Source organism: Macaca mulatta, chromosome 1, assembly GCF_049350105.2.
Source record: "Macaca mulatta isolate MMU2019108-1 chromosome 1, T2T-MMU8v2.0, whole genome shotgun sequence".
Classification (NCBI taxonomy): Eukaryota; Metazoa; Chordata; class Mammalia; order Primates; family Cercopithecidae; genus Macaca; species Macaca mulatta.
The window spans coordinates 148,072,937-148,092,442 of record NC_133406.1 but is presented as its reverse complement, the minus strand read 5'-3'; the positions used below and the strand labels follow the sequence as shown (position 1 = coordinate 148,092,442).

General features: G+C 37.0%; 2 protein-coding genes across 4 annotated transcripts in view; one reads left to right on the top strand and one right to left on the bottom strand.

The window, feature by feature from the left end:
* Window positions 1–9,048: 9,048 nt before the first annotated feature.
* C1H1orf146 (chromosome 1 C1orf146 homolog) lies at window positions 9,049–10,717 on the top strand. Its single transcript, XM_015144865.3, has 3 exons — window positions 9,049–9,342; window positions 9,735–9,813; window positions 10,498–10,717. Exons 1-3 carry the CDS (start codon window positions 9,191–9,193, stop codon window positions 10,630–10,632), a joined length of 366 nt encoding a protein of 121 aa, XP_015000351.3. The 5' UTR covers window positions 9,049–9,190; the 3' UTR covers window positions 10,633–10,717.
* An 18-nt stretch (window positions 10,718–10,735) lies between these two features.
* GLMN (glomulin, FKBP associated protein) overlaps window positions 10,736–19,506 on the bottom strand; it is a 59,693-nt gene continuing 50,922 nt past the window's right edge. For 2 of the 3 annotated variants that reach the window (XR_013400625.1, XM_001099081.5), the window contains exons 17-19: window positions 12,839–12,950; window positions 12,035–12,117; window positions 10,736–11,629 (exon numbers count right to left, since the gene is read on the bottom strand). Coding sequence is in view for 1 of the 3 variants with exons in the window: in XM_001099081.5 (XP_001099081.2) it covers window positions 11,513–11,629; window positions 12,035–12,117; window positions 12,839–12,950 (312 nt within the window). In the remaining 2 variants the exon portion in view is untranslated. Of the gene's footprint in view, window positions 11,630–12,034; window positions 12,118–12,838; window positions 12,951–16,091; window positions 16,144–19,506 lie in introns of all 3 variants that reach the window. The other variant, XR_013400626.1, reaches the window with a different exon arrangement.

The following is a 19,506-nucleotide window of genomic DNA, read 5'->3' as shown; positions in this document are numbered from 1 at the left end:
CTTCTCACCTCAGATACGTATACTATAAACTTTAGCATGCTGAACTTAAATGCAATTTTATTTTATTGTATACCTGGTTGCCACTGTATGATGCATTGTTGTTGCTGTTCTGCAGAATACTTTTCCTTCTCTTAGTGCAGTGGTTCTTAAAGTGTGGTCCCCAGACCAGAATCATCATCATCACCTGTGTACCTCTTAGAACTGCACATATTGGCCAGATGCAGTGGCTCATGCTTGTAATCCTAACACTTCAGGAGGTTGCGGGTCGCTTGAAGCCAGGAGTTCAAGACCGGCTTGGCCAACATAGGGAGACCCCCCCCCCCCACCCGCCATCTCCACAACAAGTTAAAAAAAAAAATTAGCCAGGCATGGTGGTGCATACCTGTAGTCCTAGCTACTTCGGAAGCTGAGGCAGGAGGATTGCTTGAGCCTAGGAGTTTGAGGCTAGGATTGCACCACTGTACTCCAGCCTGTGGGTCAAAGAGTGAGACCCTCTTTTAAAAAAAAAAAAAAAAAAAAGATGCAAATATTTAGGTCCCACCTCACATATTCCCTATTTGAGATATAGTATTTCTCGCCATAGTAGAAGGCAGGTTTGCTTACAAGAGATTGAGGTTTCCTAAGCTCTGGGTTTCTTTCCTATAATGCAACCCACTGTGTGTGCAGATGTCACCTGGCCTTTGTCCCATCACCCTGTAGGAATTGGGCTTGAGGAACTAGTGCAAGAAAATGATACTGTGGCTATACTGCTGTTGCTCTGAGTAAAAAACTGTCCTTTGTCTCTGAGTCTGTCTTTTGTCTGTATAAGTGAAACTCTGGCAGGCTAACTTTTTAGCTTGCAGGTAGGATAAAAACCTCAGACATGTTCTTGATGCAAGTCCTCTTTCTTTAGTGTGCTGAAATGGGAATCATTGATTTGATACTTGTTAATGGGAAGCATAGTATTGAATAAGCTAAATGTATAACAAGACAGATACTTTTTCTGTTGTCAAATTTTGATGTTCAAATATTCTTTTTTTTTTTTTTTTTTTTTTTTTTTTTGAGACGGAGTCTTGCTCTGTCACCCAGGCTGGAGTGCAGTGGCCGGATCTCAGCTCACTGCAAGCTCCGCCTCCCGGGTTTACGCCATTCTCCTGCCTCAGCCTCCCGAGTAGCTGGGACTACAGGCGCCCGCCACCTCGCCCGGCTATTTTTTTGTATTTTTTAGTAGAGACGGGGTTTCACCGTGTTAGCCGGGATCGTCTCTCGATCTCCTGACCTCGTGATCCGCCCATCTCGGCCTCCCAAAGTGCTGGGATTACAGGCTTGAGCCACCGCGCCCGGCCCAAATATTCTTTAAAATGTCTCCAGTACCCTAGTTTTAGTTCCATCTTTAATTTACTTATTCATCAGATAGTTCTTTGTATTCTTTTTGTTCTTAATTTTCTCAGATTGTTGCACCATTAGAAGCTAGGGTGCTCTACAGACAGACAGATGGCTGAAAGTGGAAAAGAAAAAATAAAATGGACAACCACCATTATTATTAGCTCATCTCTTAAGGTAAAGGGGCATTTGGGCCACTGATCTTTAATTTAAAAAAATTAAAAGCAGCTTTCATATGGAACAATATTTTAAAAGTTTCTTAGCTTGATTGTCCACAATTAGTTGTGGGGAGCAGGAAGTGCATAAGCTACATGTATTTTAAAGATAAATAAATAGACTTTTTGCGTTCATTTTCAACATCCTACTTCCTTAATTCTTTGAAGGTTGGAGATTTTCTAAAGTTCTTTTTTTTTTCTTTCTGTAAGCACTCTGATGGAGATGTTAAGGAATTCCAGAAACAGTAAAGATATGCAGATATGTATTAGTTAAGGCTTTTTGAGAGCTAAAGAACCAGAAACTGATATTCTAGCCTTGGCAGCATTGGAATGAGACTGTCTCCTTACAGTTTGGAGAGGGAGAGATGGAAAGTTGAATGCCTGAGAGTAGGTGGTCAGCTCACAACCCTCAGCTCACAAGACTTCTCCATTGCCCTAATATTTATCTTATGGACACCAGCTGATGTCTGGAGTGAAGGGGCAAGAAATGATTGTTCCATAGTAAGGTGTGGTTTTATGGTTTTTGTTGTATTTTGTTTTATACTTTATTGTGAGTCTGTTTTCATAAATTATATTTTTACAAACATTTACCCATTTTATAGAGGCTTTTAAATGTATTAAGTTGAACTTTATGAAATTTACATTTCTGTGGTGAAAAGTTTCATATTGTCATTCTTTAAATTTTCTAATAAACTGCCATTAAGTGCCCCTTTTCATTCCTGTTTTTACTTACATTTTCTTTCTTATGAGTGATGTGCTAGACATATTAGTTTTTGTTTTTTGTTTTTTTGAGATGGAGCTTTGCTCTGTCGCCCAGGCTGGAGTAGTGGCACAATCTTGGCTCACTGCAACCTCCGCCTCTCAGGCTCAAGTGATTCTCCTGCCTCAGCCTCCCAAGTAGCTGGGATCACAGGTGCCTGCCACCACGCTGGCTAATTTTTGTATTTTTAATAGCGATGGGGTTTCACCACGTTGGCCAGGCTGGTCTCGAACTCCGATCCCCGCCCCCACCCCAACCTGCACGATGGCTTCCCAAAGTGCTGGGATTACAGGCGTGAGCCACTGCACCTGGCTGACATAATACTAGTTTTAAAGATTATTAATAGATGTTACATATGCAGGAAGGAGTATTGTATGGATTTTATTTTGGATGCTGCTATAAACAAAGTTAAACAAGTGTTTTTTGTTTTGTTTTGTTTTGGTTAGGTTTTCTTTTTACTGCACTATTATTCAGAGACTTTAATATGTTCAAATGCATTATAAAACCCCCAAAAGAGATGAAATAATATTCAGCATTTCCCAGTCTTATTTCAGGCAGGAGCATCTTTTAATATCTAATAGGACTAATATTCTATGAAATGTATTTTGAAAAATCTATACTTAGCTTCCTGGTCATTTTGATGAATCAGCTCTTGGACTTACCTATTGTTTTCTCAATTCAATACGTTCTAATTTTACCTTCATTTTTTTTTTTAGCATTCCATTATTTTATTCTTTTAGTTGGTTCCTCCTGATAATAGGATATTATTGAAATTCATTGGCATGATATATATGGGTGCTCATGATCTGCCAGCAATTATTCCTAACATTGTACCCAAATTATCTGACTTGTATATACCTTACCCACTCACTGTATAAGAACCATACCTTTAGGTCTGAATGCCTTTACCTTTGTTACTCTTTCTGTTCATACTCTTCTCATATTTGTCTTCTTCCTTCACTTGTCTGCCTAATACACTGCTTTTTATTTTAAAGATTTGACTCAGATTTTTTATTATATTATGTATTTGTTTTTTAATTAGATAGGGTCTCACTACATTGCCCAGGCCAGTCTTGAACTCCTGAGCTCAAGCAGTACATTGCCTTGGCTTCCCAAAGTGCTGGGATTACAGGCCTGAGCCACTGTGCCTGGCTCTGTTTGAATCAAATTTTAGGGAGCTTTCTTAACTCATGTTTTTTACATTTTAAAACATATCTTCCAGTTCTTTGCCAAAATTCTTAAGCTATGTTTTATCTCCTTGATCATAATAAACAGGCTGTTTTAAGGTGTGTATTTGATAGCTTCACTACATGTATCCCCTGTGGGCCTGTTTCTGTTCTCTATTTTTCTGATAGTTTTTTTTCATGGAATTGTGTCCCTTTGTATGTCTGATTATTTTTTATTGTATGTTGGAATTTGTATTTGAAAAATTGTAGAAATAATTTGAAGCCTAGAATAATGCTGTCTTCCCCTTGAGAGGTTTTAATTCTGTAAGAAAATTAAATTCCTGATGCCCTAAGTAGGGTTGCCAGATAAAAATACAGGACACTCAAGTTTGAATTTCCAGCCAGGTGCGGTGGCTCATGCCTATAATCCCAGCACTCTGGAAGGCCAAGGTGGGTGGATCACTTGAGGTCAGGAGTTTTGAGACCAGCCTGGCCAACATGGTGAAACTCTGTCTCTACTAAAAATACAAAAATTAGCCAGGCATGGTGGTGTGTGCCTGTAATTCCAGCTACTTGGGAGGCTGAGGTAGGAGAATCATTTGAACCCAGGAGGCAGAGGTTGCAGTGGTCCAAGATTATGCCATTGCACTCCAGCCTGGGTGACAGTGTAAGACCCTGCCTCAAAAAAAATAAAAAATAAAAAGTTTGAATTTCAGATAAACAGTGAATTTACTATAATTATGTCCCAAATATTACGTGGGACATACTTATACTGAAAATTGCATTGTTTGTCACGCATTCACATTTAACTGAGTGTTGTGTTGTTTTTATTTGCTAAATCTGACAACCCAACTCCTAAGGCATCTCTTTTATATGATGAATTAAGTTGTATCCTGTACATCTAGAGTGTTGAATTAAATTGTCTCCTGTACATCTAGCTATGGGAGAATTGACACAATAGTCACTCAGATCATTTTCTTTGTTCCGTAATTCAGATGAGGAGACCTGATTGAGAAAGGTTGCTCTAGAGAATGTTTCTACAAGGTGCTGGGAAGCACTGGTAATTCAGTTATCACCTTAATACAATTTCAGGGATTGAAATGGTTTGAAGCTGGGCTATAGTCCCTGTGAGAACTGTTCTATTTTCGTCAAAAGATCTGTTCAGCCTCTCTTCTGCCTCTTTCTGAGCTGGCAGATGCCCTCAGGGAAAAAAGTGGCCTAAATGCTTGCTCATATATTTGAATTTCTGTATAGATGTTGACCTTATAATTTTTTACTATCCTGTTAGCTCTCTGGTGTATTCAAGCAGATTTTAGAAGATTGTCCAGCTTTTCTAGTTGCCTTCAGTAGGCGGGTTGGCCTAAATTACTTAATCTGCCGTTGCTGGAAGCATTATATAATTTTAAAACAGCAGAAGAAAAGAGCCACAGTTAAACTGTAGGTCAGGATCTGTCTGAGTGACACAAAATACTCTTTAGAAAAGAAAGGAAGCATGTATTTTACACATAATTTCAGCCTGTGTGCTTAAAATATACATGTTCTGAGGCAAAATAGAAAATAAAATTAATCTACCTAAGAGATTTTTATCTGTCTGGAAGCTATCAAGTTTGAGTTTTATTTATTATTTTTATTTATTTTTTAATTTTTGGTAGAAACAAGGTCATGCTACATTGCCCAGGCTGGTCTCAAACTCCTGGGCTCAAGTGATTCACCTCAGCCTCCCAAAGTGCTAGGATTACAGGTGTGAGCCATTGTGCCTGGCCAAGTTTAAGTTTTATCTTATCAGGAAAAACTATTAATCCTAGATTTTAGTATTGTGGGAAATATGATTTAATTGCCTGGGTGGAATAGGAAATGAGGTGATATTTGAAATGGTTAGTATTAAAACCAAGAGTCCTATAGCTGTTTTCTTACATGTTTTCTGACTCACCTAAGGCTTAAAACATTTTAAAAGTATACTAAAGTAACTGTAATGTAAATTGATGAATTGTAAAATTGGTTGTCTTCTGTGATGGTATTGTATATGTCTGGCACTATGTGGTTCTGTCAATTATTTAAGAAATAGACAACCACCTATTTTCCATAGTTATACATTAATGCATGTCAGAATCTATCTCCAAGTTGTTTTTATTATTATTATTATTATTGAGACAGGGTCTCTGTCACCCAGGCTGGAGTGCAGTGGTGCAGTCACAGCTCACTGCAGCCTTAACCTCCCAGGCTCAAGTGATTCTTTCACCTCAGCTTGTGAGTAGCTGGGACTACAGGCATGTGCCACCACACCCAGCTAATTTTTTGTATTTTTTGTAGAGAAAGTTTTGCCATGTTCCCCAGGCTGGTCTTGAACTTCTGGACTCAAATGATCCACCAGCCTTGGCCTCCAAGGTCTCCGTGGTCACCATGCCTAGCCTCCAAGTTGTTTGTTTGTTTGTTTTTTGAGGTAGAGTCTTGCTCTGTCACCTGGGCTGGAGTGCAGCGGCACAATCTCGGCTCACTACAACCTCCACCTCCCAAGTTCAAGTGATTCTCCTACCTCAGCCTCCCAAGTAACTGGGACTACATGTATGCCTCACCACGCCCAGCAAATTTTGGGCTTTTACCATGTTGGTCAGGCTGGTCTCAAATTCCTGACTTCAAATGACCTGCCCACCTTGGCCTCCCAAAGTGCTGGGATTTCAGGCGTGAGCCACTGCCCAGGTTGTTTTTTAAAATGAAGTTTGTAGCTGGGTGTGGTGGCTTACACCTATAGTCCCAGCTACTTTGGGAGGATTGCATGAGCTCAGGAATCTGAAGTCAGCCTGGGCAACAAAGTGAGACTTCATCTGTCTCTAAAAAAGAAAAAGTTTACATTTGCTCTGGTTTATACAGTTTTTTAATGCTGTCTTTTCTGTTCCTAAGTAACATAACTGTAGTACATAACTCACTCCCTAACTTGAAGTAAATGTTTTAGTAGAACTAAATGTTTTTGCATTTTTTAAAGCTTTTTCTCCATGGAAAGCATATTTATTTCTCTTTTGATGATCATATCTTTAAGTGGTAGTTATAAAATAACCTATTAAACTTTTAATGTTTTCTTTAGCTTTAATAAAATTGTAAGCATGCTTTAAATTTGTATTTCTGAATTTTTTTAAAAAAGAGTTATGAAGTTGCAACTGCCCTAGAAAATCGAAGCCACAAAGTTCGATATTCAGATTCAGTGGAAAATGGATCAATTATATTTTCTCTTTCTGGTACAGTATATTTGCTCACTGCCTTAAGTTTCTTATGAAATATGTTGGTATAAATTCTAATGCCTTTATAGTTCCATAGCCATATAATAAGCTTAAGGTGTTATCTTTTGGGAGGGGTAACTGTGTAAAACTTAGTTACTACAAACTCAGTGCATATGGCCAATTCCAAAATATATTACCTTTTAGATTACAATTGTTAAAATAAAGCTGAACTAGTGGAGTCTGGTAGAAGATGGGAAAAAACTACTTGCTTTGGAACTGAGTGAAAATAGAAAAAGCCACTTACCCAACAATCTATACTTACATGAAAGTTTATTACTTATATTAACAGAGGCCACAACATTTGTCAAAACTGATATACAAAAAAAAAATGTTTTTCATCAATTTGTATTGATTTGTTTGCTGGATATAATATAAATATTAACTAAAAGAATCATGGGGACAAATAAATGTTCATGAAATGACAACTGGTACAACTGTTAGTCATGGACAAAAGTCCAGTAAGTAATTAGATTAGGATAAGAGAAGACTGGGGAGATGGGAAGGGGGAAGCTCCACCTTTGCTTGAGAAATGACAGAAGTGATCTTTAAAAAGGTAGAGGTAAAGGATTTTATCTGGAGGGTTGCAAATAGACTTCTCTTCTAGCAGTTTTGAAGACAAGCACTTTCAAAAAAGCTCCTAGAATAGATCTCCAGGCTGAAAGTGGTATAGCCTCAAACTCATTCTTCTGGTTAAATACAGAACCCTCCAGGGAGAAATAAAATACTTGGTGAATATTTGCCTTGGCTACTTTATATACATGATCTAATTTAATTCTTCTGACAAATCTAATGAGAAATTTACTCCCATGTTACAGAAGAGGAAACTCATGTTCAGACAGGTTATGTAAGTTGCCCAAGTTTACTCAATTAGTATATAATCACAGTCACTTTCCTCAGACTGTCTCCCACATCGTTTGAAGAGCTATAATCAAGTTTCCCTTTAGGACCATTCTTAATGGCACAGACACTCTTTCAGAGATTGCAGATATCTGCTGAGTGTATTAATTTATATAATCCTTTTTTAAAATTTTTTATTTTTTGAGATGGAGTCTCACTTTGTCGCCCAGGCTGGAGTGCAGTGGCGCGATCTCTGCTCACTGCAAGCTCCGCTTCCCGGGTTCACGCCATTCTCCTGCCTCAGCCTCCCGTGCAGCTGGGACTACAGGTGCCCGCCACCACACCCGGCTAGTTTTTATATAGTTCTTTATGTTCTGGTAGAAAGGTTCCCCCAACAAGAAATCACTGAAGGCTTTTTTTTTTTTTTTTTTTTTTTGAGATGGAGTCGTGCTCTGTCGCCCAGGCTGGAGTGCAACGGCATGATCTCAGCTCACTGCAACCTCTGCCTCCTGAGTTCAAGCGATTCTCCTGCCTCAGCCTCCTGAGTAGCTGTGATTACAGGCACACGCCACCACACCTGGCTAATTTTTGTATTTTTAGTAGAGACAGGGTTTCACCACGTTGGTCAGGCTGGTCTCGAACTCCTGACCTTGTGATCTGCCTGCCTTGGCCTCCCAAAGTGCTGGGATTACAGGCGTGAGCCACCGCACCCAGCCGAAGGCTTGCTTAAGACTCTTTATTTAGCTGATTTCCAGCTTTTAAAAATAATTATAGGAGATTCTTGGTTGCTGAACACATGCAGGTGTCTGGAGGGTGGCAGGCCCAGAGAAGGCATTGAAGCTCCATGTCCGTTCCCACATACCTAGCCCTATGCATATCTTCATCTGTATCCTTTATAATACACTAGTACCTATTTTAAAAGTATAACATGAAAAATTAACTTTTTTTTTTTTGAGACGGAGTCTGGCTCTGTGGCCCAGGCTGGAGTGCAGTGGCCGGATCTCAGCTCACTGCAAGCTCCGCCTCCCGGGTTTACGCCATTCTCCTGCCTCAGCCTCCCAAGTAACTGGGACTACAGGCGCCCGCCATCTCGCCCGGCTAGTTTTTTGTATTTTTTTTAGTAGAGACGAGGTTTCACTGGGTTAGCCAGGATGGTCTCGATCTCCTGACCTCGTGATCCGCCCGTCTCGGCCTCCCAAAGTGCTGGGATTACAGGCTTGAGCCACCGCGCCCGGCGAAAAATTAACTTTTTAAATGTAATTCATCTTAAACTACCCAGTATCTTCATGTGGACAATGCCTTCATCTAGGAAAAAATAAGTAGTTACTGATCCAAAAATGTTTTTCTCTTATTTAGCACAAGTCATTCTTTTATACAGAGCACTTCAAAGAACTACCTAAATTCTGTTGTATAGGAATTTCATTATAGTAATTTCTACTCCTTATGAGTTTAGGGCTTGGACACATGGTATACTTACAGCTATTTTGGTTGATTCTGAGTTTATAACAAAATTTGATCTCTGTGACAAAGTGACGTTTTTTATTCCATTTACCTTTCCTAGGAGTTGCATTTTTATTAATGGATACTAAGGAATGTATTCTGTCAAACGAAGAAACATTGCTAGCCAAAATTGAGAAATTTATTAACATTCACCAAAATAGTTTTTTGGTTTTGTCTGCTGCCCTCCATGGGCCTGAAGAATGGAAACTGATGTTCAGAATTCAGCAGAGGTATGGAAGAATAGCATTATAGATGTATTTTTCTTATATTGTATTTATTTCAGTTCTTAATTCTTTTAGGTGAGTTTTGTTTTGCTAGATGATGAACACTGTGATGTTAACCTATCAAATTTAATGAAACATGGGCCAAAAAGGTATTCTATGAATCGAGTTGACTGGCTTCATGATGCTTCCCGGGCTTCTCCAAGACCAAGCCAAAAGTGAACAGGCTTTTAGTCAGTGATGTTCTGGCTATAAAGCCATCTCAGATCCTCTGTGGAGTAAGGCAGGGCATGAATTGCATAGACAAATAACAAACAAGAGAGATTTGTCTCTTCTTCCCACTTTCTTGAGAGAACATGTCAGTAAGTTACATGATCTGTATATCATGAATTGTTTTTCAGATTCCTGGGTCGTAACTTACGAATACTTCCAGTACACAACACAGTAAATGCTATTAATCTTATGTGCACTATAGCAAAGGTGAGTCACCTGGGGAATATGATGCATACACATATACATTTTAAGGTTTTTAACTTCCAGTTGTCACCCTTTTGAGCAAGACTGGCAAATATCTTGCTTCTGTTCCCCTTAGGGAGTTGCTGTTTCAGCATGCAACTTTTTCCCAAGCCTGAACTAAGTCTCTCAAGTCTTCTCAATTTACTTCCAGTAGCCACTACCATTAAGACTCATTTGGGGCCAAAAGAGCATTTGGTTGGTCCTATTGGTTACTTATGTCTTCATTCAAATTCTAAAGTTATAAGAGTTGGTCAGTTTGCAGTCATGAACTGTCAGAGTGCAAGCATACTATCTTATGGAATGTTATCTACCAATTGTCCACTTTCTTTTTATGCTTTTTGTCCTCTGCAAAGTGTGCCCAGACACCTGAAACCCCCTAGGCAGACTTAAGTCTTCCTTACTTTTATACTTGGAACATATCCCCATTAAAGCAATTTTTATAGTATTCTACTTTTTGGCTTGCATGTTTGAAATTCCTTGGATAGAAACTATTTTCCTGTTGACTACTCTAGTAACTTACACATAGTGTTTAGCACAAAGATGATCAGGAGATTTGCTGAAAGAATGAAAGTTATTTATTTTTAAATGTGACCCTGTAAAAGTATCTTATTTCTGTAAATAATGCTGCATCTTTGTATCTTCTTCCAGACTACCTCCAAACCATACATAGATAGCATTTGCTACAGAATGATAACAGCTAAAGCTTACATCATTGATCAAAGTCCTGTTTGGAAAACACTTCAGAAGATACAACTGAATAGTGATTCAGTTAACCCAAATTAGAGTACCAACTTAATGCTCTTCTCAAAGAATGTGAAAATAATTAGAACTGTTAAATTATAATCAAATATCTATTTAAAGACATATTAATTTGAAATAGCATGTATACAATTAAAAGTGATTTTATTTTAGGAGTTTCGCTGTGAGATTTAACGCTGTTTAGCAAAGGATTGGTACATACATATATCATAAAACTCAGGTGTAGCTTCTTAGATGGACAAGTATTTAGTAGGAAATAAAAATACAGAATTTTCTAATCAGTTTCTTAAAGTCATATGTATTTTTTAGTTTTTTTTCCATAAAGGTAGCAAGTATTTCTAAAACTAATCTTTGCAGATGTTTTCCTATTATAACTTCTGCTGGAGAGGTGGTGATGGGACTCTGCTCCCAAAGACTCCACCTAAGCCAGGAAAAGAGAAGCTAAGAAAAAAGTCAACTGGCCTGAATTCAAAACTTTCTACTCATTTACACTGGTGTGATAGCCAACTTGACACTAGGAGTTCCGAAATGTTACATAGCATCTAACTTCAGCAGAAAATGTATCACTATTTTTATAAGCTCACTAAAACTGTAGGAATGAATATAGACAATTCAATTACATTTTATGAAGTTACAAAATTATTAGTTTGTACTGGATTTTCAAAAATAGTATTTAGGACATATGTGGGCATTATTTACCATTAGATAACTTTAAAACAACAAAAAAACTGTTCTATAGTATATCATTATAGAAATTGATAAATGAGAGAAGCTACATTTATTTTTCAAGCAGTAAATTTTTGCAGAAAAATTTTATAATGGTATTAAATAAATCATAATGGAAAATACTCTATTTTATTAGTTTTTACTCTATTTTATTAGTTTTTATTTAGGAAGTAGAACTTTACTTTATCCCAATATTTTCTTCAGAGGTAGACTTTGTTTTTATTTCAATGAGTTCTTCCACTCGAGCTAGAACACTTTCAATCAAATCAAATGTGAAAAGAGCTGAATGTAGGACCTGCAATGCCAAGAAAAAGTAATGTTATTAATGCTGCCTTTAAATCCAAACAAAGCAAAACATAGAAAAAATTTCAGCTGGAGGTAGCTCAGGAATATTTAAGACCAGGTACAGTGGTTCACACCTGTAATTTCTGTGCTTTGGGAGGCTGAGGAGAGGATTACTAGAGGCCAGGAGTGGGAGACCAGCCTGAGCAACATAGTGAGACCCTATCTCTACTAAAAATTAGCCAGGCATGGTGGTGTGCACCTGCAGTCCTGGCTAATCGGGAGTCTGAGGTGGGAGGATCACTTGAGCCCAGGGAGTTGAAGCTGCAGTGAGCCACAATCATGCCACTGCACTCCAGCTTGGGCAAGACAGCAAGATCCTGTTTCTAAAGAAAAAGGAAAGAAAATTTCAGATCACCTTAAGCTGCATTTCAGGAGGCATATTAGGGATCTCTTCTCCACCTACAGTTATAGAACAAAGATCTTTAGATTTCTGGGCCTCTGTAAGAAAAGAAAAAAATCATGCGTGACACTTAAACTCTCATATCAATAACAAATGTATAAGCTACTTTCATCATTCATTAACTTAAAACGTGTCAGTTATTTGTAAAAATTAAGTCCACTGTTTAACAGCTCAGGGTATACTTAAGCTATAAGCAAACAGAATGAACTATCAAAATTCTGCAACGTGAATTAATACTTCTTTAGATAAATAGCATTATTTTGGCATGTATAGGATTCATGAAACTATTTTCTTTAGTATATAATCAATTATAGCCATTATACTAAAAAAGACAAAATTTCTAGAAATGCCTATAAAAGCACCACCACAGATATATGGAAGAGATCACATGATTGTTATAGAATTGTTGACTTAAAAAATTCTGGATCTAAGATTTTTTTCATAATTTGTATGGATTTACTTGAGGGTGAAATGCAATACCAAAGGAATGCTACCCAAATGGAAAAGCTGTAATACAGATTCTTAGAGCTTGAGGCTTTAAAATATATGCTTTAATTTGGTTTAAGTCTTCATTAACCTGATTTCAGGTAAATTAGCTTATAGATCTGCTAAGAATTTTAACTATAAATAAAATGGCTTAGCTGTTATGGTCTCTAAACAAGTATAAGATTTTTAAAAAGTTCTTAAATTTGAGTATGACAGTTGCAAAATTGGACTACTTTTTATACCTAACTGAAAACAAAATTGCACATTACCAACCTTGGCTATTTTTAATTTCTGCTTCATAATGTGCTTTTGACATATTAAGTCCTATATGAAGTGGCTTTAAGAAATTATTCTCAATATTTCCAAGTTCTGTCCATAATCCAGTCTGTTAAGAATAAAAATGAGTTATTTAGTTCAACAATGATTGACTGCCTACTACTATTAAACATGTTAAAAGCTCGCAAAATAAAAATAAATGAAACATGGCCCTTTTCACAATGGACTTCACTATTTACTAATTACATTTATTACTGTATCTAGTTATGTGAATACCAATGAAAAGAAAAATGTACTTGGGGCACTACGCTTATCACTGCACCACTTGGATAGCTCCTGGTTTTGAGATCTATTAAGATTTATGAGAAAATTATTTGAAGATAAATTAACAGACACCTCTTCCTCTATAAGCCATCCCGACAATGACTCTACCTTATTTATGCCTTCATCCCATGTATGTCCTTTCAATTGATATCCTCACCACTAGAACTCATCTATTTCTAGAGGATGCTTTCCCTTTCCTACTGATGGAAACTTTTCTAATACCCAGCTAATTTGAACCTCCTTGGTGACCAAAGTAGGTGAAGATTTTATCTGTCGAGGACAGCTTATTTTGTCATGCATCTTAGAGGTTTTTATTCCAAGAGCATTTTCTCTTACAGTACTTAAAGGAGTCATGAAGTCTTAATTTTATTTTAAAAAATAGAGAAAAGAAAATCCATTGGTACTTCTGAGTTTCCAGGTACTCTTTACAAAGGAAAATATCTTAGATAAAAAAGGGAAACTTAAGGACCCAAATTTATGCTTAACTAGAATAATGAACTACTTGAGAACCTATTTTGTAATGAGCTTATTTTGACCCAAGTAGTATATAACATGTTACTTGTAGCATTCCAAATAAAATCTACACATGTCTATGAATAACTGATAATGTCTCACATATATACTTTTCATTTCAGTCATCTTTTCTTATTTCTCCTATACTAACAGGAAAAGTAGAATTCTAGAGAGGATCTAAAACCCTCAAAAATATGCATACCTTTTCACTCAGCATCTACAAACTTATCTTGGGGAAATAAAGATGGATGTTGTAATTCTACTGCAGATGTTTTAAAAAATGTTTAGTGAAACATTAGAATTAAAATAACTCACGACAGGAGATTCATAGTAAATTGACACATTAACATAATGGAAAAACTATATAGCCATTAAAATATTGTTTTTCAGTACATACTGGTGAATGGGAAAAAAGGTTATAAAACAGTGTGATTCTTTTAGTATGATCTCATTTTCAAAAAGAAAAAATGTACAGATGTATTAACACAAAACCTAGAAGGGAATACAGTATATCAACAATGGTGTAATTTTGATTACTATTCTTTTTTTATCTTGAGTTTTAAATAATGGATGTTTTAGTTGTATATTTTTAAAATTGTTAAGTGGAAAGTTTTCTTAACCTCTCATGGCAAATTTGGGTGATATGCAGTAGAAATTTCCTTAACCAGTGTAGTCACACAGTATAACAAGCATATTACTCTTATGTGCACCGACTGCTTTCATTTCTCCTATTTTTACCTCTATCCTTTTTCTTTTACTGATACATGATATTTTACATATTTATGGGTACATGTATTTGTTACATGCATAATATACATAATAATAAAGTCAGTATTTGGGGTATCCATCCTCTTGAGTATTCATCATTTCTATGGGTTGGTAACATTTCATATCCTCTCTTCTAGCTACACTTAAATATACAATATATTGTTGCTAATTATAGTCACTCTAATGTGCTATCAAGCAATACAGCTTGTCTTTTATCTAACCCTGTTTGTGCCCATTCACCAGCTTCTCTACATTTTCCCCTCCCATGCTGACACTCTGGCATCATTCTATATTCTGTATCCACGACATCACGTTTGTCCGCTCACACATGTGAGAATATGTGATACTGTCTTTCTGGGCCTGGCATATTTCAACATAATGACATGTAGGTCCATCCACGTTGCTGCAAATAAGCTTTTATTCCTTTTTACGTCCAGCCTTTTCTTCACCATTTTGTATTCCCTGCCCCCCAACTTTTTTTTTTACTTTTTACTTTGCATTTACCTCTGGGTTCATAGGCAGAACTCACTGCAACCAATGGCTTTCAAGACTAGGTTACTGATGATTCTCTTACCCACTAAAGCACATTTGAACATAAAGGGTATAGAGAAAACACCTAGCTTTGACAAAAGGAAACATTTTATTATATTCACTTTTAAAAAATAAATAAAATACTAGATATGGCTGGAATCCCCTTTGTTCAAGAGGCAGCCATTAGCTAAAACTTGAATGTTTTGCATTCCTAATGTATCACTTAATTTTTCATGTTTAAAAGCATATAAATGATATCATACTGTATATAACCTGCTTCAGCTTCCTTTTTCTTTGTCAATCTTAAGTTTTTGAGAGTTATTTATGTTGTAGCTCTAATTTCATTTTAATTGCTGCATACACATTCCATTATATGGAATTTATCCTGTTACTAAGTTTTTAGTATTTCAAAATAATGCAGCATTTACACTGCTGTATGTTTTCCTATTCACACAGGGTAAAAGTGTTTCTAGGATACTGTTTTTCAAATTATTTTTACCATGACTCTCAGTAAAAAATAGGTTTTACATCACAACTCAACACACATTTATTTATATAGTTGAAATAAAAGTTTTCCCTCAAATCCTTTCCACATAACACATTTAATCTTAATACTTTAACGTAGAAAAATGGAGAATAAGCGATTCAAAAATAAACATCAGAAAGATTTTTATATAATAAATGAGTGTGCTTGATTGCTCATGATGTAATTTCAGTCTAATTCACTATTGAGCCTGGTTCTTTTTGTTTATTTTTCAAAGTCAGGTCTGTTGTGGTATTGATTATATACAGTAAAATATAACCTTCTAGCTATACAGTTCTGAGCTTTGACAAAGATATATAGTAATATAAAGTCAAGTAACCACTGCTGCTGTAAAGACATTCCCATGACCCAGAAATTTTTGTGCCCCTTTGTAGTCAGTCTCCTCCCACCTCCAGCAACCAGCAATGATTTTTGTTAATGCAATTTTTGCCTTTTCCAGAATGCCATAAGTGGAATTAAAACCCTTCGTGGCAGAAATTGACAAAATTCTAAAATTTATACAGAAAAGGTAAAGGATTTAAAAATAGCCAATACAATTTTGAAAAAGAAGAACAAAGTTGGCAGACTCACATTACTTGAGTTCAAGACTTCCTAAAAAGGAATAAAACAGAATAATTTCTTCCTATAAAGGAATCAAAACAATGTGGTATTGGTAAAAGAATATATATAGGTAAATGGAATAGAGTCCAAAAATAGACCCATACTTATAAAATGATTTTTGACAAAGTTGCCAAGATAATTCAGTAAATTAAGGATAACCTTTTCTACAAATAGTGTTGAGGTCAAAATAAAAGAAGAAAAATCTCTCAACCCATATCTCACATCACATAAAAAGTTTACTTGAAATGGGTCATTGACCTAAGTGTAAAACCTAAAACTATACAATTGCTACAAGAAATTATCTTTGTGGGGGGCGTGCCCAAGATGCCTGAATAGGAACAGCTCCAGCCTCCAGCTCCCAGTGTGAGCAACACAGAAGATGGGTGATTTCCACATTTTCAACTGAGCCTCCACTGCTGATACCCAGCCAAACAGGGTCTGGAGTGGACCTCAAGCAAACTCCAACAGACCTACAGTTGAGGGTCCTGACTGTTAGAAGGAAAACTAACAGAAAGGACACCCACACCAAAACCCCATCAGTACGTCACCATCATCAAAGACCAAAGGCAGATAAAACCACAAAGATGGGGAAAAAGCAGTGCAGAAAAGCTGGAAATTCGAAACATCAGAGCACATCTCCCCCTGCAAAGGAACGCAGCTCATCGCCAGCCAACGGAACAAAGCTAGACCGAGAATGACTTTGACGAGTTGAGAGAAGAAGGCTTCAGTCGATCAAACTTCTCAGAGCTAAAGGAGGAACTACATAACCAGCACAAATAAACTAAAAACATTGAAAAAAGATTTGACGAATGGCTAACTAGAATAACCAATGTAGAGAAGTTCTTAAAAGAACTGATAGAGATGAAAACCATAACACGAGAACTACATGACAAATGCACAAGCTTCAGTAACCAACTCGATCATCTGGAAGAAAGAGTATCAGCGATAGAAGATCAAATGAATGAAATGAAGCGAGAAGAGAAGTGTAGAGAAATAAGAGTAAAAAGAAATGAACAAAGCCTCCAAGAAATATGGGATTACGTGAAAAGACCAAATCTACGTCTGATTAGTGTGCCTGAAAGTGATGGGGAAAATGGAACCAAGTTGTAAAACACTCTGCAGGATATCACCCAGGAGAACTTCCCCAATCTAGGAAGGCAGGCCAACATTCAAATTTAGGAAATACAGAGAACGCCACAAAGATACTCCTCGAGAAGAACAACTCCAAGACACATAATTGTCAGATTCACCAAAGCTGAAATGAAGGAAAAAATGTTAAGGGCAGCCAGAGAGAAAGGTCAGGTTACACACAAAGGGAAGCCCATCAGACTAACAGCAGCTCTCTCGGCAGAAACTCTCCAAGCCAGAAGAGAGTGGGGGCCAATATTCAACATTCTTAAAGAAAAGAATTTTCAACCCAGAATTTCATATCCAGGCAAACTAAGTTTCGTAAGTGAAGGAGAAATAAAATCCTTTACAGACAAGCAAATGCTTAGAGATTTTGTCACCACCAGGCCTGCCCTACAAGAGATCCTGAAGGAAGCACTAAACATGGAAAGGAACAACAGGTACCAGCCATTGCAAAAACATGTCAAAATGTAAAGTCTATCGATGCTAGGAAGAAACTGCATCAACTAGCAAGCAAAATAACCAGCTAATAGCACAATGACAGGATCAAGTTCACACATAACAATATTAATCTTAAATGTAAATGGACTAAGTGGTCCAACTAAAAGACACACACTGGCAAATTGGATAAAGAGTCAAGACCCATCTCACATGCAGATACACATAGGCTCAAAATAAAAGGATGGAGGAAGATCTACCAAGCAAATGGAAAACAAAAAAAAGCAGGGGTTGCAATCCTAGTCTCTCATAAAACAGACTTTAAACCATCAAAGATCAAAAGAGACAAAGAAGGCATTACATAATAGTAAAGGTATCAATTCATCAGGAAGAGCTAACTATCCTAAATATATATGCACCCAATACAGGAGCACGCAGATTCATAAAGTAAGTCTTTAAGAGACTTACAAAGAGACTTAGACTCCCATACAATAATAATGGGTGACTTTAACACCCCACTGTCAACATTAGACAGATCAACGAGACAGAAAGTCAACAAGGATATCCAAGAATTGAACTCAACTCTGCACCAAGCGGACCTAATAGATATCTACAGAACTCTCCACCCCAAATCAACAGAATATACATTCTTCTCAGCACCACACTGCACTTATTCCAAAATTGACCACATAGTTGGAAGTAAAGCTCTCCTCACCAAATGTAAAAGAACAGAAATTATAACAAACTGTCTCTCAGACCACAGTGCCATCAAACTAGAACTCAGGACTAAGAAACTCAATCAAAACCGCTCAACTACGTGGAAACTGAACAACCTGCTCCTGAATGACTACTGGGTACATAATGAAATGAAGGCAGAAATAAAGATGTTATTTGAAACCAATGAGAACAAAGATACAACATACCAGAATCTCTGGGACACATTTAAAGCAGTGTGTAGAGGGAAATTTATAGCACTAAATGCCCACAAGAGAAAGCAGGAAAGATCTAAAATTGACACCCTAGCATCACAATTAAAAGAACTAGAGGAGCAAGAGCAAACACATTCAAAAGCTAGCACAAGGCAAGAAATAACTAAGATCAGAGCAGAACTGAAGGAGATAGACACACAAAAAACCCTCCAAAAAAATCAATGAATCCAGGAGCTGGTTTTTTGAAAAGATCAACAAAATTGATAGACCGCTAGCAAGACTAAAGAAGAAGAAAAGAGAGACGAATCAAATACATGCAATAAAAAATGATAAAGGGGATATCACCACCGACCCCACAGAAATACAAACTACCATCAGAGAATACTATAAACACCTCTACGCAAATAAACTAGAAAACCTAGAAGAAATGGATAATTTCCTGGACGCTTACACTCTCCCAAGACTAAACCAGGAAGAAGCTGAATCCCTGAATAGACCAATAGCAGGCTCTAAAATTGAGGCAATAAATTAATAGCCTACCAACCAAAAAAAGTCCAGGACCAGACAGATTCACAGCCGAATTCTACCCGAGGTACAAGGAGGAGTTGGTACCATTCCTTCTGAAACTATTCCGATCAATAGAAAAAGAGGGAATCCTCCCTAACTCATTTTACGAGGCCAACATCATCCTGATACCAAAGCCTGACACAGATACAACAAAAAAAGAGAATTTTAGACCAATATCCCTAATGAACATCGATGCAAAAATCCTCAATAAAATACTGGCAAACCGAATCCAGCAGCACATCAAAAAGCTTATCCACCATGATCAAGTGGGCTTCATCCCTGGGATGCAAGGCTGGTTCAACATACACAAATCAATAAATCTA

What these genes read in the sequence shown, in the direction of transcription:
- C1H1orf146 (XM_015144865.3), top strand. Translation starts at nt 9,191, where the DNA reads ATGGATACTAAGGAATGTATTCTGTCAAACGAAGAAACATTGCTAGCC. An exon ending in ATGTTCAGAATTCAGCAGAG is followed by an intron (nt 9,343 to 9,734) that starts GTATGGAAGAAT and finishes ATTGTTTTTCAG; the next exon opens with ATTCCTGGGTCGTAACTTAC. An exon ending in TTATGTGCACTATAGCAAAG is followed by an intron (nt 9,814 to 10,497) that starts GTGAGTCACCTG and finishes ATCTTCTTCCAG; the next exon opens with ACTACCTCCAAACCATACAT.